At 39.5% G+C, this 12,277-nt stretch overlaps 2 protein-coding genes across 2 annotated transcripts; both read right to left on the bottom strand.

The window, feature by feature from the left end:
* Positions 1 to 3,611: 3,611 nt before the first annotated feature.
* On the bottom strand, positions 3,612 to 6,062 carry purbb (purine-rich element binding protein Bb). The gene has a single exon (XM_006797342.3). It carries the CDS (start codon positions 5,974 to 5,976, stop codon positions 5,065 to 5,067), a length of 912 nt encoding a protein of 303 aa, XP_006797405.1. The 5' UTR covers positions 5,977 to 6,062; the 3' UTR covers positions 3,612 to 5,064.
* Positions 6,063 to 8,256: 2,194 nt separating this feature from the next.
* On the bottom strand, positions 8,257 to 10,474 carry ved (ventrally expressed dharma/bozozok antagonist). The gene is made up of 3 exons (XM_087844516.1): positions 10,099 to 10,474; positions 8,990 to 9,243; positions 8,257 to 8,628 (listed from the first exon to the last, which is right to left on the bottom strand). The coding sequence occupies exons 1-3, from the start codon at positions 10,472 to 10,474 to the stop codon at positions 8,257 to 8,259; spliced, it is 1,002 nt and encodes a 333-aa protein (XP_087700642.1).
* Between the last annotated feature and the right edge of the window lie 1,803 nt (positions 10,475 to 12,277).

Genomic DNA, 12,277 nt, shown 5'->3' with positions numbered 1-12,277 from the left:
GATCTCATCCCGTGGGGTCAAAATGATCATGAGAACGGTGAGCAAAGATCCCAGAACCACACGGGGGGACCTGGTGAATGACCTGCAGAGAGCTGGGACCAAAGTAACAAAGGTCACCATCAGTAACACACTACAACGGCAGGGAATCAAATCCCGCAGTGCCAGACGTGTTCCGCTGCTGAAGCCAGTGCATGTCCAGGCCCGTCTGAAGTTTGCCAGAGAGCACATGGATGATACAGCAGAGGATTGGGAGAATGTCATGTGGTCAGATGAAACCAAAGTAGAACTTTTTGGTATAAACTCAACTCGTCGTGTTTGGAGGAAGAAGAATACTGAGTTGCATCCCAAGAACACCATACCTACTGTGAAGCATGGGGGTGGAAACATCATGCTATGGGGCTGTTTTTCTGCCAAGGGGACAGGACGACTGATCCGTGTTAAGGACAGAATGAATGGGGCCAAGTATCGTGAGATTTTGAGCCAAAACCTCCTTCCATCAGTGAGAACTTTGAAGATGAAACGAGGCTGGGTCTTCCAACATGACAATGATCCAAAACACACCGCCCGGGCAACAAAGGAGTGGCTCCGTAAGAAGCATTTGAAAGTCCTGGAGTGGCCTAGCCAGTCTCCAGACCTCAACCCCATAGAAAATCTGTGGCGGGAGTTGAAAGTCCGTGTTGCTCGGCGACAGCCCCAAAACATCACTGCTCTTGAGAAGATCTGCATGGAGGAATGGGCCAAAATACCAGCTACTGTGTGTGCAAACCTGGTAAAGACCTATAGTAAACGTTTGACCTCTGTTATTGCCAACAAAGGTTATGTTACAAAGTATTGAGTTGTATTTTTGTTATTGACCAAATACTTATTTTCCACCCTGATTTACGAATAAATTCTTTACAAATCCTACCATGTGAATTCATGGATTTTTTTTTTTTTTTTCACATTCTGTCTCTCACAGTTGAAGTGTACCTCTGGTGCAAATTACTGACCTCTGTCATCATTTTAAGTGGGGGAACTTGCACAATCGGTGGCTGACTAAATACTTTTTTGCCCCACTGTATATTGCATCTTATTCACATGTTTGTGTTCACTTGTCTGTACAGAATTATGTGCTTGTTTTCTACTTGTTATATGTTGTAACTTCTGCTGCCCTCTTTTGCCTGAATAAATAAAGGATCACGACATTTTCACCTGTGTCATTTCTCATTAATACACATTTCCAATATGTGGACATACTAATTACATTAACCTATAATGCATGTTTTTGCCACAGTCAAAAGAAATATGTTAGATTAACTGATGACTGGATTAGCCATGGATGTGAGTTAGATAAAGTGCTGTATAGTCAAAAATGTGACTTGAAGTCTAAAGAGCTTTGAATGGTCAGTAAGACTAGAAATGCTATATAAGTGCAAATACGGTACCTTAAATTTAATTTAAATTAAATGATGAAATATGTTTATTTTTTTTATTTCTGTTTGTCTTAAACTCTTTTCTTTCTTTTCTGAAAGGCAGCAAAGTTTAAGTTTTGAACATCCAAGAACAAAATAGTTCATATGATTTGTTTAAAAAAGAAAGCTTCAGTGACTGTTTTATCCAGTCAGAAGTGCTAAATGTTTTAACCCTTTGCATTTATGACAAAGGAAACCAAAGTGTCACATCAGCAGCTTGAACCAGAAGATATTTTTGATGAATTATTCATCAGTGATCAAACCTAAATGCCAATGAGTAGTAGGTCATCCAACTCCTACAAGGGTTTATGTCTGTAAAATAGCAAATGGGAACTAGTTGTATAATTACATTGTTCATGTTGTATGTTAGTTTGTAACTTAAGGGACTGAAGTAAAGGTTTTAAGTTCGCCAAAGTAAATATGGATTTCAAAAGTACTCTTAAATGTCAAATGTGGTTTTAACCAAATGAAACCAAATGTATGAAATGAAGCTCAAAGTGGTGTCAAGTAGTACAGTTTAAAAGTGAAACACTTAAATGTGATTAGCTAATCGACAGAGCATTAATCAGATATTTACAGAGCTGTTTTTTTTTAAATAGATGCTTCTGTTTAATAATAATATAATAAATGCCAGTAAATAATGAGAGTAAACATTATCTGCACAGCTGGTTCAGTTCGATGTGAACTAAGTCCTAATAAGTAAAGAACTAATAAGTGTCATCACTTTAATAGTCACATGAACCTCTTAAATGAATGCAAACTGTATCTTGCGGGACTGATAAATCACCAGCAATATCACATCTGCATTAGGTGATATTGCTGGAATGAATTATACTCTTTAAGGTCAATATATCAGCCAAAAGGTTTTATTTTGGCATTTTTCTTTGTTTTAAATCACTTAGAATCAATTAGAATTACTTAAAATTATAATTAACTAAATAAAAAGACAGGAGAATTTAATGTTTTACTAGTGTTAGAATGATTCATTTTGGGGGGTGAATCAGACCTGGATCCAGAAATTTGTGGAAAGATTCTTCACCATTGTGACAGAAGGCAAAACTGGGCATTTTTGCCATATACAAAAAATATCCAGCAGAACTAGCTGAGTGGGTAGACTGGTGTGGCACTGGAAGAGAAACTGCATAGTGTAGTCATAGCCTGGTGGCCTGGTCTCTAGATGGACATCTGCTGCGCATGGACTCTTACACTGGTCTGGGACATCTTTATATAATTCTACAGTAACTACACTTACATAACTTGAAAAGGTAAAATGTTGGTGGAGGATGTATGCAGTCTCAGACTGCTCTTGTACGTATTTAACCAAGAAAATAATCAATTCACCCAATTAGGCTACGTTCACACTGCAGGTCTTAATGCTCAATTCCGATTTTTTGATCAAATCCGATTTTTTTGTCTGCTCGTTCACACTACAAATAAAATGCGACAGCAAACGCGCTCTAGTGTGAACGCTCAAAGCGGCCCGCGTGCGCAAAAGAAGACTTCACACACAACGCGCTCTGTTTAGACTCAGAACAAACAGTACTGTTTGACAGATGGCCCTTAATATAAAGACTTCGGACTTTACGTTTCCCAATTTTTGCTTTAAGTTATTTTGTTATTTACATAATAATGTAAATTATTATGTACATAATAATGTAAATAACCTAATAATTATCCTTATTGCTGTTTTAGAGAGGAGCGGTGCTTCAAAGGATAGTTGCAGATTTCTGTCAGAATCTGCAGATTATACAGTACAAATAAAATGTTCACGTTTCTCCAACGTTGTCTTCCCAACAGTTTCACTCACATCTACACCGGATGGCCAGGAAGCGTTCGGATGTCTTCTCTGGCGCTGATAATTGGCTTCTGTCTTGTGTCGGTGACGTAAAAGACGGATTTAATGTGACATGACCGTTCAAACAGCAGTCGCTTTCTAAAACATCGGATATGTATCGGATTCAGTACCACATACGAAAGTGACCCAGATCGGATTTGAAAATAACGGATTTGCGCCGTTCACACTGTCACACCATGATCGGATATGGGTCGCATAGGGTCAAAAAAAATCGGATTTGATGCGCTTTCGCCTGCAGTGTGAACGTAGCCTTAGTCTGCAAAATGAATAACCTGATTTCAAGTACACAGTCACAACATCGAGTCTTTCATTTCAAATTGTTTAATAAATGAAGTGTTATACTTTCACTCTAAGAACATGAAAAAATTACCTTGAGATCGAGTCACAATTTTCTTTTAAGAAATTAACTTTTTATTTTTAGGATTGAAATATGTTTTCCTTAATAAGTATCTGAAAATATCTTTTGCTGGTTTGTTTGGTAATATCTGTACTACAAGTAGAATCTCATTTCAATATAGCTCTTTTTGGGGAAAAAAGAAACAAAAAAAGGAAAAACAAAAGAAAACATCCATCAATGTGTTTCTGTCCAGGGTCTTCATAATGTGTTGGAAGGCGCTGTCAGAGAATGGCCTGTGGCTGAATAGGACAGCTGTCCAGTTCTGAACATGAGGCTGATGAGAAAACTTGTCGCTACATGTAATGCAGCACTCCTCCTCCAACTGCAAGACATTTGGACCCCTGTTAGCAAATGATCGTCTGAAAAGTCCCATAAAACCATTTCTGTGTTTCCTCCGGTGGCATCTGCTCCCCAGTTGTTGGCTTTCCAAGCGGTTGTTCTCAAACACCAAGGATGCTCTGGTGTGAGAAGAGTCACCACCCTTCCTCACAGAGTGAATCTTCTTGAAAACAATAAGAAGTACGCTTTGCTAAGATTATATGTATAACATAAAACCCAGCTGTTCTGCACTGTAACTGACTACTGGAGTCAAAGCATTTAATTTAGTCCACCAGGCCCTTTTTGTTTGGGCTTACAGATAATCCTCTTAGTAACAACCCCCCCCCCCCCCCCCCCCCCTTTTGGGTAATCTTTTCGATTAACAGCCTGCAGATGCTGCAGCAGCAGTTGTGCGGTTGTTTGACAGCTCTCCAGCTGCTGACATATCTAACACATAAAACCCATAGAGTGACAGCAGCTCTGTCTCTGCATTGCTCTCAGCTTTTCCTGTCTGACTTGCAAAAATCCCGCAAACTTCCCACAGAGGAGAGTCCTGGACTGGAACAGGATGGATGCTAGCTCTCTCCTTTAACCAAGAAGGGAAAACATCTTGAACAGGTCTTCACTCTTTAAATAGAAACTATGTTGCACATAGGAAAGCATTCAATGGCTTCACCTCTAGTTATGAAAAACCAACTTGCTGGTTTTAGTAAGTTCTCTCCTCTTATTTTTTGCAACGATAAAGCATAACTCACTTTTTTTTCAGCCAATGAGATACATCTCATTCATACATTTTCACTTTCAGAAATTCAAACCACCACTTCAACCTCAAGCCCAACAAACTTTAGGATAATACACCAAAAATTCCCTGCACATGTACTTTTTTTTAAAAACTCCACAATACTTTAGTAGGCTATTACAGAACGATTTGTCATGCACTTTATCTGTCATTTCTGCTTCTTTTTTGTTTTGTTTTTGTTTTTTCGCAAAATAACCCTATAGTGTAGATCTGCCATCATGTAACTTGGCTGATAGCTTTTTCCTCAGTCGTCATCCACATCGTCCCCCTCGGACTCGTCTCTCTTCTCGTACATTTTATCCCTCTGCCTCTCCTGGATCTCCTTCATCTCCTCTGCATATCTGCAGAAAGCTCCTCCAAATTTGCTCCAGGCTTTGAACGGGATGGTGATAGAGTTCCTGTAGCTCGGCTTAACCTCGCTCACGCGCAGGAACACGCCGTATTTGTTGGACCCAACGTCGAAAAAGAACCGTTTAGAGTCCACCATGATGGAGGTGCCCTCGGGAAGCTCGCCGTAGCCCCCGGCGGCCATGCCCCCGGTCATCTCCTCGTCGTCTCCCCCGTAATCATCTATGAGCTTAGCAAGGGCGTCTCTAAACTCTATTAACCCCTGTGCCGGAAGGGCTATGGTCTGGCCGGCCAGCATGCCGCCCACTGGGCCCCCCACTCCAAAGCTAGGTCCGCGGTTTACGGTTTGCCGTATCCGGAGGAACCTCCCCCGCTGGTTCTCTTTCAAGTCCAGGTAGTACTTGCGATTTTCCCGGACAAGAAACTCGCTCTTAAGAGCTCGCCTCGGCCCACCGTCTTCACCCGCGGTAGCTTGTGCTATTTGCTCCGGACTGCTAGGGCCCAGCTGGGCGTAGTGCTCGATGAAATCCCCGAGATAGTCACGGAACTCCGCCGCAACTGACAGCGAGAGGGTCAGGCGACTTTTAGAGCCCCCAGCCCCGACCTCGGCGATTTTAATGAACCTGCCCTTGTTGTTCTGCTTGACGTCCAGATAGAAGCGCTTGTTCTGGATGTCCAGACGCTTTGACGCCAGTTCTTGGGTTTCCTGGTCCCTCTGGAAGTGTTGGAAGCCACCTCCACCTCCTCCCCCGCTACTACCTCCGCGCTCACTCCCGCTGTCGCCATCCGCCATCTTCAGCTCCACCATTCGGCTTCTGCCTCTCTCTCCTGCGTAGCTGCTTTCTGCGAGCACTCAGCCAGCGCGGGCCTCCTTCCCGTGCATCATGGGTGCCCTTCGGGGGACGTTGTGATTGGTTCAACTAACTGCCTGTTTCACTAGTTCACACGATTACGGCATTCCTATTGGTCTGTCGGTATTGTAAGCCGTGCCCACCTGTAATATTTTTCTCTAGCTATTGGTTCAGACTGAAGTTCCGTTTACGTCTTGTAAAACTTTTTTAATCCCGATTGTGAAATCGTCTTGGTTAGAACATGATGAAATGTTTTTTTTTCACAATTATACTTTTGCATTTTAGTTAAATTTCGAAATGGACATTTCCAACCTATTTATATATGTGAAAAATAGCTAGATAAACTAGTACAGTACACCACATAATAATAATCGTTCTTTGTTGAGATGGATCTCATTTTGTTTCACAAGTCTGTGAAAATACACTACCCTTGATAAGTAGATTACATGTTTTGTGTGCACAATTTTACATAAAATGAACAATACCTCATTACAACTGTTCAACATCCACATTCTTACTTATGTACACCAACAAATTAAAATAGCAAAGAATGACTTTGGAAAACAAGGGGGGCGGGTGGGGGGGGGGAGAAAGAAGAAACAAGGGGTGAAGAGGAATAAACTGAAGGCTGGGGAACAAGAGAAAAGAATATGAAGGGGAGAATTAAGAGGAGGGAGGTGAGAGTGAAAAGAAAAGAAAACAGAGAAAAGATGGAGAATAAGAAGAAAATAATAATGGTGAATTCTACTCTCAGCATTGGTGGTTCTCCAGCAGCTTGTCATGTCTGAATGTTTCATTTACTCCATTGTTATTGCATTTCCCGGACCTGCCAGAAGATGTCAGTATAAATCCTAAACAAAGACTAATCCACCCCACTGGAAAGCTTTAGAAAATGGTAACGGATGCAGAGATTTTAAACCTTTTAACTGTATTTTCGTAAGTTTTACGGCGTTTTCTATAGATATTCATACTTTGCCAAAGTTATTGATTAAGAGATGTTTGATGTTTGTTGTTGTAAATAACAGTTTGTTTTTTGGTGAATTTTCAATAAATGAACTTTATATTTTATAATCACGGGACGGCCTGTGCAAGCACTATCATAACTTTTTCTGCAATCTTACATATTTGTCATATCATTTCGCGACACGATCAAAGTTGGCTGTATGTGGCCCACTATGTAAAATGTGTTTGACATCCCTGTTGTGACTGGGTCTCAGTCATCCAAGTCGTGGCAGTCTTAAGCATTTGAAATAAGTAAACCATAGTTTGTTTGTTTTTTATGTCACCTCAATATTTACTTATATAATCACAGTTGTGCCAGTGGAGCCTGTCAGCAAATGATTATAGTAAGACAGCAATCAAGATGTCAAGGACGATAGGTTTCTGCCGGTTTGTTTTTAAAAATGCGGCCACCAGGGGGCATCATTAGAATGTTAAACCCTTTGCAAAAATAAATGCAAGTTACGCTTCTGATCTTGTTTCTATATAGGTGTCTTAGGTTCTTTAACAAGAAATAAATGACATATAATGTGCTGTTGTCTGCTGTATAAACATGTAGCGTAACACATCTAGACATTAACTTATCTTTCTGTCAGCTAATTGCTTAAACACAATGCTCAGAAATCAATCAGTCCACTTCTGTGGAAAAGAAGGGTAATATTTTAAGGGTTTCAGTAATCTCAGTCGGTTGGGAGGTAGGGTGGTGGCCCTACTCTTACAGTCTGGGTAGGAATTCTGGTGGTGTCTTTAAATTTTGCCAAAGCATATAGTTAAGGCTGCATCAAGTGACCCTGAATCCTCTCTTAAAATATCTATAGGCTATAAAATATCCAAAAGTTGATTCTATTCATCTGTACGTAGCGTTTTCTGGGAGAAACGTTTCATCACTCATCCAAGTGACTTCTGAAGAAGTCACTTGGATGAGTGACGAAACGTTTTTAATAATAGTTATTATTTATTTGAATAATATTGACACTGACATAAATCCAACAGTGACATAACAACAGAAATTTAAAAAATGAAATTTAAATACATTCAAACTATACATAAATTACAAACAGACATTATTGCACACTGCCCTGTTTGATTCTTGGTTCAAGCTTCAAAGCAGTATTTTTGCCATGTTTCTAATAACGCATTTTATTTTATTCAAAAATCAAATCAAAAACTTCTCCCTTTGTCTAAGCCAAAATATCACAGCTGAAATTATATTACAGAAGAATGTCTGCATGTGATTTTCAGTAATATGGAGGATAAGTTGGGTAGGACTCTCTGAGGTGAGATGTGGCAGAGGGCACCATCACTCCTGAGAGGCTGCTGTACTGGTAGAAAGAGTCCATGGGCAGAGTGGCGACGCTGGGCAGAGGGGAACTGAACTGCACATGACTGTGTGGATAGATGTAGGAGGTGGCAGCTGGGCCCTCAGGTGCTACTGCTGCTGATGAGTGGTATCTTGGGTATGTCCCTGGCCTGTATGCCTGTAGCTCAGGGTAATGAATGAACTGTGGGGCAACACTGGCCTGGCAGACATTAGCCTGGCATGCCTGAGCCAGAGCATCCTGCATGGTTCTCTTTAGCTTCATCCGTCTGTTCTGGAACCAGTTTCTGATCTGTGATGAAAACAGAAAATTTAAGATATAAGGAACATTTTTAAAATACAAGACATAATGAAATAAAACATAAGTAATGTTAATTTTCTGTTAGTGAACACTAGAGCTTGAGTATTTTAGAGTACTATAAAATATAGAAATTAAAAATAAATTATTATTTTTTTAACTACTAAAAATAGTACATGGTTTTGAAGGTCAGTAGCTGCTATCAAATAGGTGCTCATGAGAACTGATCTCTTGGCAGTTTCTTTTTGAAATTTGCTGCTGTTTCTCATTATTATAGATTTATCATAATTTGAATATCCAGTAGCACCAGGTTCATGAAATTATGATGTCAAGTATTGATACTGGGGGTGGTTACCTGTTTATCAGACAGGTGGAGTTTTTTGCGGAGTTCTGCCTTAGATTGCGTCCCCAGATAAGCACTTATGCCAAAAGCCTTCTCCAGGCTACTGATCTGCTCTGCTGTGAAAGCTGTCCGGGGCCTCCGACCCACTAGAGGAGATGGAGGTGATTTTGAGACGGCTTGAGCTGAAGGGGAGAGAGACTGTCCACCTTCGCTCTCATATCCTGAGGTCTCCTCCTCTGTCCCACTGCTGAAACCAACCTCAGTCACTGGAAACAGAAAGTGAGAAAGAAAGAAACTTAAAATCTGTTCTTCACATTACGTAGATTTAGACATATTCTGGTATTTTACTTGAGTAGTTTACAAAGCACTTTGTTAATTTCAGAGTATTTAACCACATACTGTTAACTGGATGAAAATTCAGCTATAAAAATGTTTTTATTGCAGTTGATTTATAGGTCACGAAACACATCTGCATTGCATCACTGATACATTTATCAACTTATATTCTTCTAATTAATACACCAATATCAGTTAGGTAAAAAGTACTCTAATAACAATAAAACTGCATAAATGTTTTTTTTTCTACTAAAGTAAATAAGAAGATTTTTTTTTAAAAAAAGATCAAATAATTAAGACAACCAAAGTAACTGTGTACCCAGGAGCGCTAATATGAAATGAAAATCTCTTGATGCATTCTTAATCATCCAGGAAAATAAATCTCCAAAAGTTGATTCTGTTCATCTGGACGTAGCGTTTTCTGGGAGAAACGTTTTGTCACTCATCCAAGTGACTTCTTCAGTCTCAGACTTTACTGAAGAAGTCACTTGACGAAACGTTTCTCCCAGAAAACGCTATGTCCAGATGAACAGAATCAACTTTTGGAGATGAAATGAAAATGTAAAAAATATAAAAAATGATTGATGTTCTCTGAGATGTTCATATTTGCATTCAGCTGAAATGTAGTTAAATGTGAAGAATGTTTAGGAAAAAAAATTCAAAATGCACATTTACACAGAACTAATAGATGTTTTAATGTAAATGCACTTTTTTCTGTAATTCACGTTAAATAGACTTTACATTGAAATTGGAGTCTGGGATTTTGGCTCATTATGAACTCTTACCTTGGCTATTGGGAGCGGTTTGTTGCTGGTGAAGACTCTGGCTGTATGCTTCAAGGGCCTGACTCCTGTTTTCTTGCTTTTCCTGCTTAGGGATATTCTCTGACTTCTGCCTGCAATAAAAACCAGGCAGACTCTCAGAAAGCGTCCCACAGGCTGTAGGTCCGGAGACCGTTATGGTGCTGGTCTCTGATCCTTCTTGCTGGCTGCTCTGGGCCATCCACTCAATAGAAAAATGTCCATTCATGGCTGCTGAGGAGGAATCCGTTTGTCCTGAAGCTTGGAGAATTATGACTACCTCATCTACAACCTGCTTGTATTTATAGAAGACATCCCACCTCGTATCAACCTCCCTCCACCCAAAGATCAAAGCACACATCCTCCCCTCCCTGCAGTCCAGCCCTCCTTTAGTTTTCACAACTTGAGTAATTAAGACGTCCCATTCAGTCTCAATGAGGCTGTTACAACAAGGCTCCAGTCAGTCTGGAAAGGACCCCCTACCCACCCTCTTTCCCGCTCTTCACATAGATAATACAGTCACTTTGCCCCAAACTGTCTCCATCTCTTCCACAGCCATATCCATCCTATTAAAAAATTAACCTTCTGCAGTTTTTTAGGGAGTCATTTTTTTCCACTTGGGGTTAGTGAAGAACTTTAAAATACTAGTGTCAGTCCTCATTTCTTTATATTTTTCCCCAAGAAGCAAGATATTGTTGTAAATCTTTACAGTGGTCTTGATCAAATATTACCAAGCCTTTCTGAAGGCTTTCAAACATTAAAAAGACACCTACTTCAAGGGATGAACCAGTGTTCTGTCTACATAAAAAAGACAACTTTGCAATAGACAACTTTGTCTTTAGGCACTTTGTTACTGGTAGCTTGTCACAGAAATACACCATTTGTTCCCATTTCTTTAGCTGAATTTCCAAAACAACATAATTTGACAGACATAAAACAATATTTTTGCAACAAGGCAAATCCAAAGGCTTAGCAGCTGTAAATTTGACACATTTGTCAATGGTGTGCAGTGTAACAATGTCAGTGTAACAATTGAAGGATTTTCTGCTTTCTGAATATCTTGATTTATTGTGTAACAGTCTGTCTCAGCCAATCTCAGTCTAAAAATAAAGGATGCAGGCTGGATTAAAATTCAAACAATTCTATACATATGCTTGTATCTCCACATTATTACCCATTCCTGCTTTTACCATTTGCAGAGCACCTTCCTTACACATATAACCGTAGTGAAAGAAATGACTGCCTAACAACTTATCAAAAGATAAAAGAACAAAAAAACAAGAAAATTGGCGAAAAGCTGAATAAAAACAAGAAGAATACAATTGCCAAATGTAACAAAATATTTGAGCATTATTAATATCCCGTTTTTGCTGAAAATTTTGTAATTTTTTCTTATTTTTCTTTCTTTCTTTCTTTCTTTTAGAAACATTTTGAAGAAACGTTCATGGCCTTTAATCTCCTCAAAGGTTGAATGCTAAACTGCTCATCGTATCCAGTAATTTCAGATGAAGCACCAACAATTTAACTTCTTTGTTTAAAAAGCAGCTTTTAGGTTAATAATCATGACAATGAGCTGTGAGTGGCTGAAAACGGTAACAATGGCTTTTTCTGGGATGATCCCGAGATAAAAGAGTGTTCACACAGCGCACTAACAGTGATCCTTTTATAGCTTATTTCATCAGGATTTATCTGTAGTTGATAAAGAACTGATGTTGTAATGTTTTTAGACCATTTTAAAATTTTAATTTAAAATATTCGCTCTTTCAACTGTCAAATGGTGAGTGAAAAATAAGCTCTCATATAAAAAGAGAGTAGCTAAAAGTTGGGTATATATCGCACTGAAATGTCTTGTAAAGTCACCAAACAAGAAAATACTTGCAAATATTTGAGCAAATGCACGTATTTACGTAAGAGTTTGACAAAGCATAATATGCAGATACGCAGAGTGTAACTTTCCACCCCTGCTGATAGGAACTGGTTGGTCATCTCTTTTGTACCTCCTTAAATCACATCAAACTATGTGGGGATCAGTTAAGGTGGCTGATAATGAGTTGAAAATTATGATCCCAGCTGTGAAGTGGCTGTTAACATCAGCCCCGCCGCCCTGATAGACCCCGAGACTGACTAAGAGGAAGAGGTGTGTGTCGGGGGCGGGGGGATGTTT

This window comes from Neolamprologus brichardi, chromosome 7 (genome assembly GCF_056152115.1).
Source record: "Neolamprologus brichardi isolate AB-2024 chromosome 7, ASM5615211v1, whole genome shotgun sequence".
Lineage (NCBI taxonomy): Eukaryota > Metazoa > Chordata > Actinopteri > Cichliformes > Cichlidae > Neolamprologus > Neolamprologus brichardi.
This window is presented reverse-complemented; position numbering and strand designations above follow the sequence as displayed.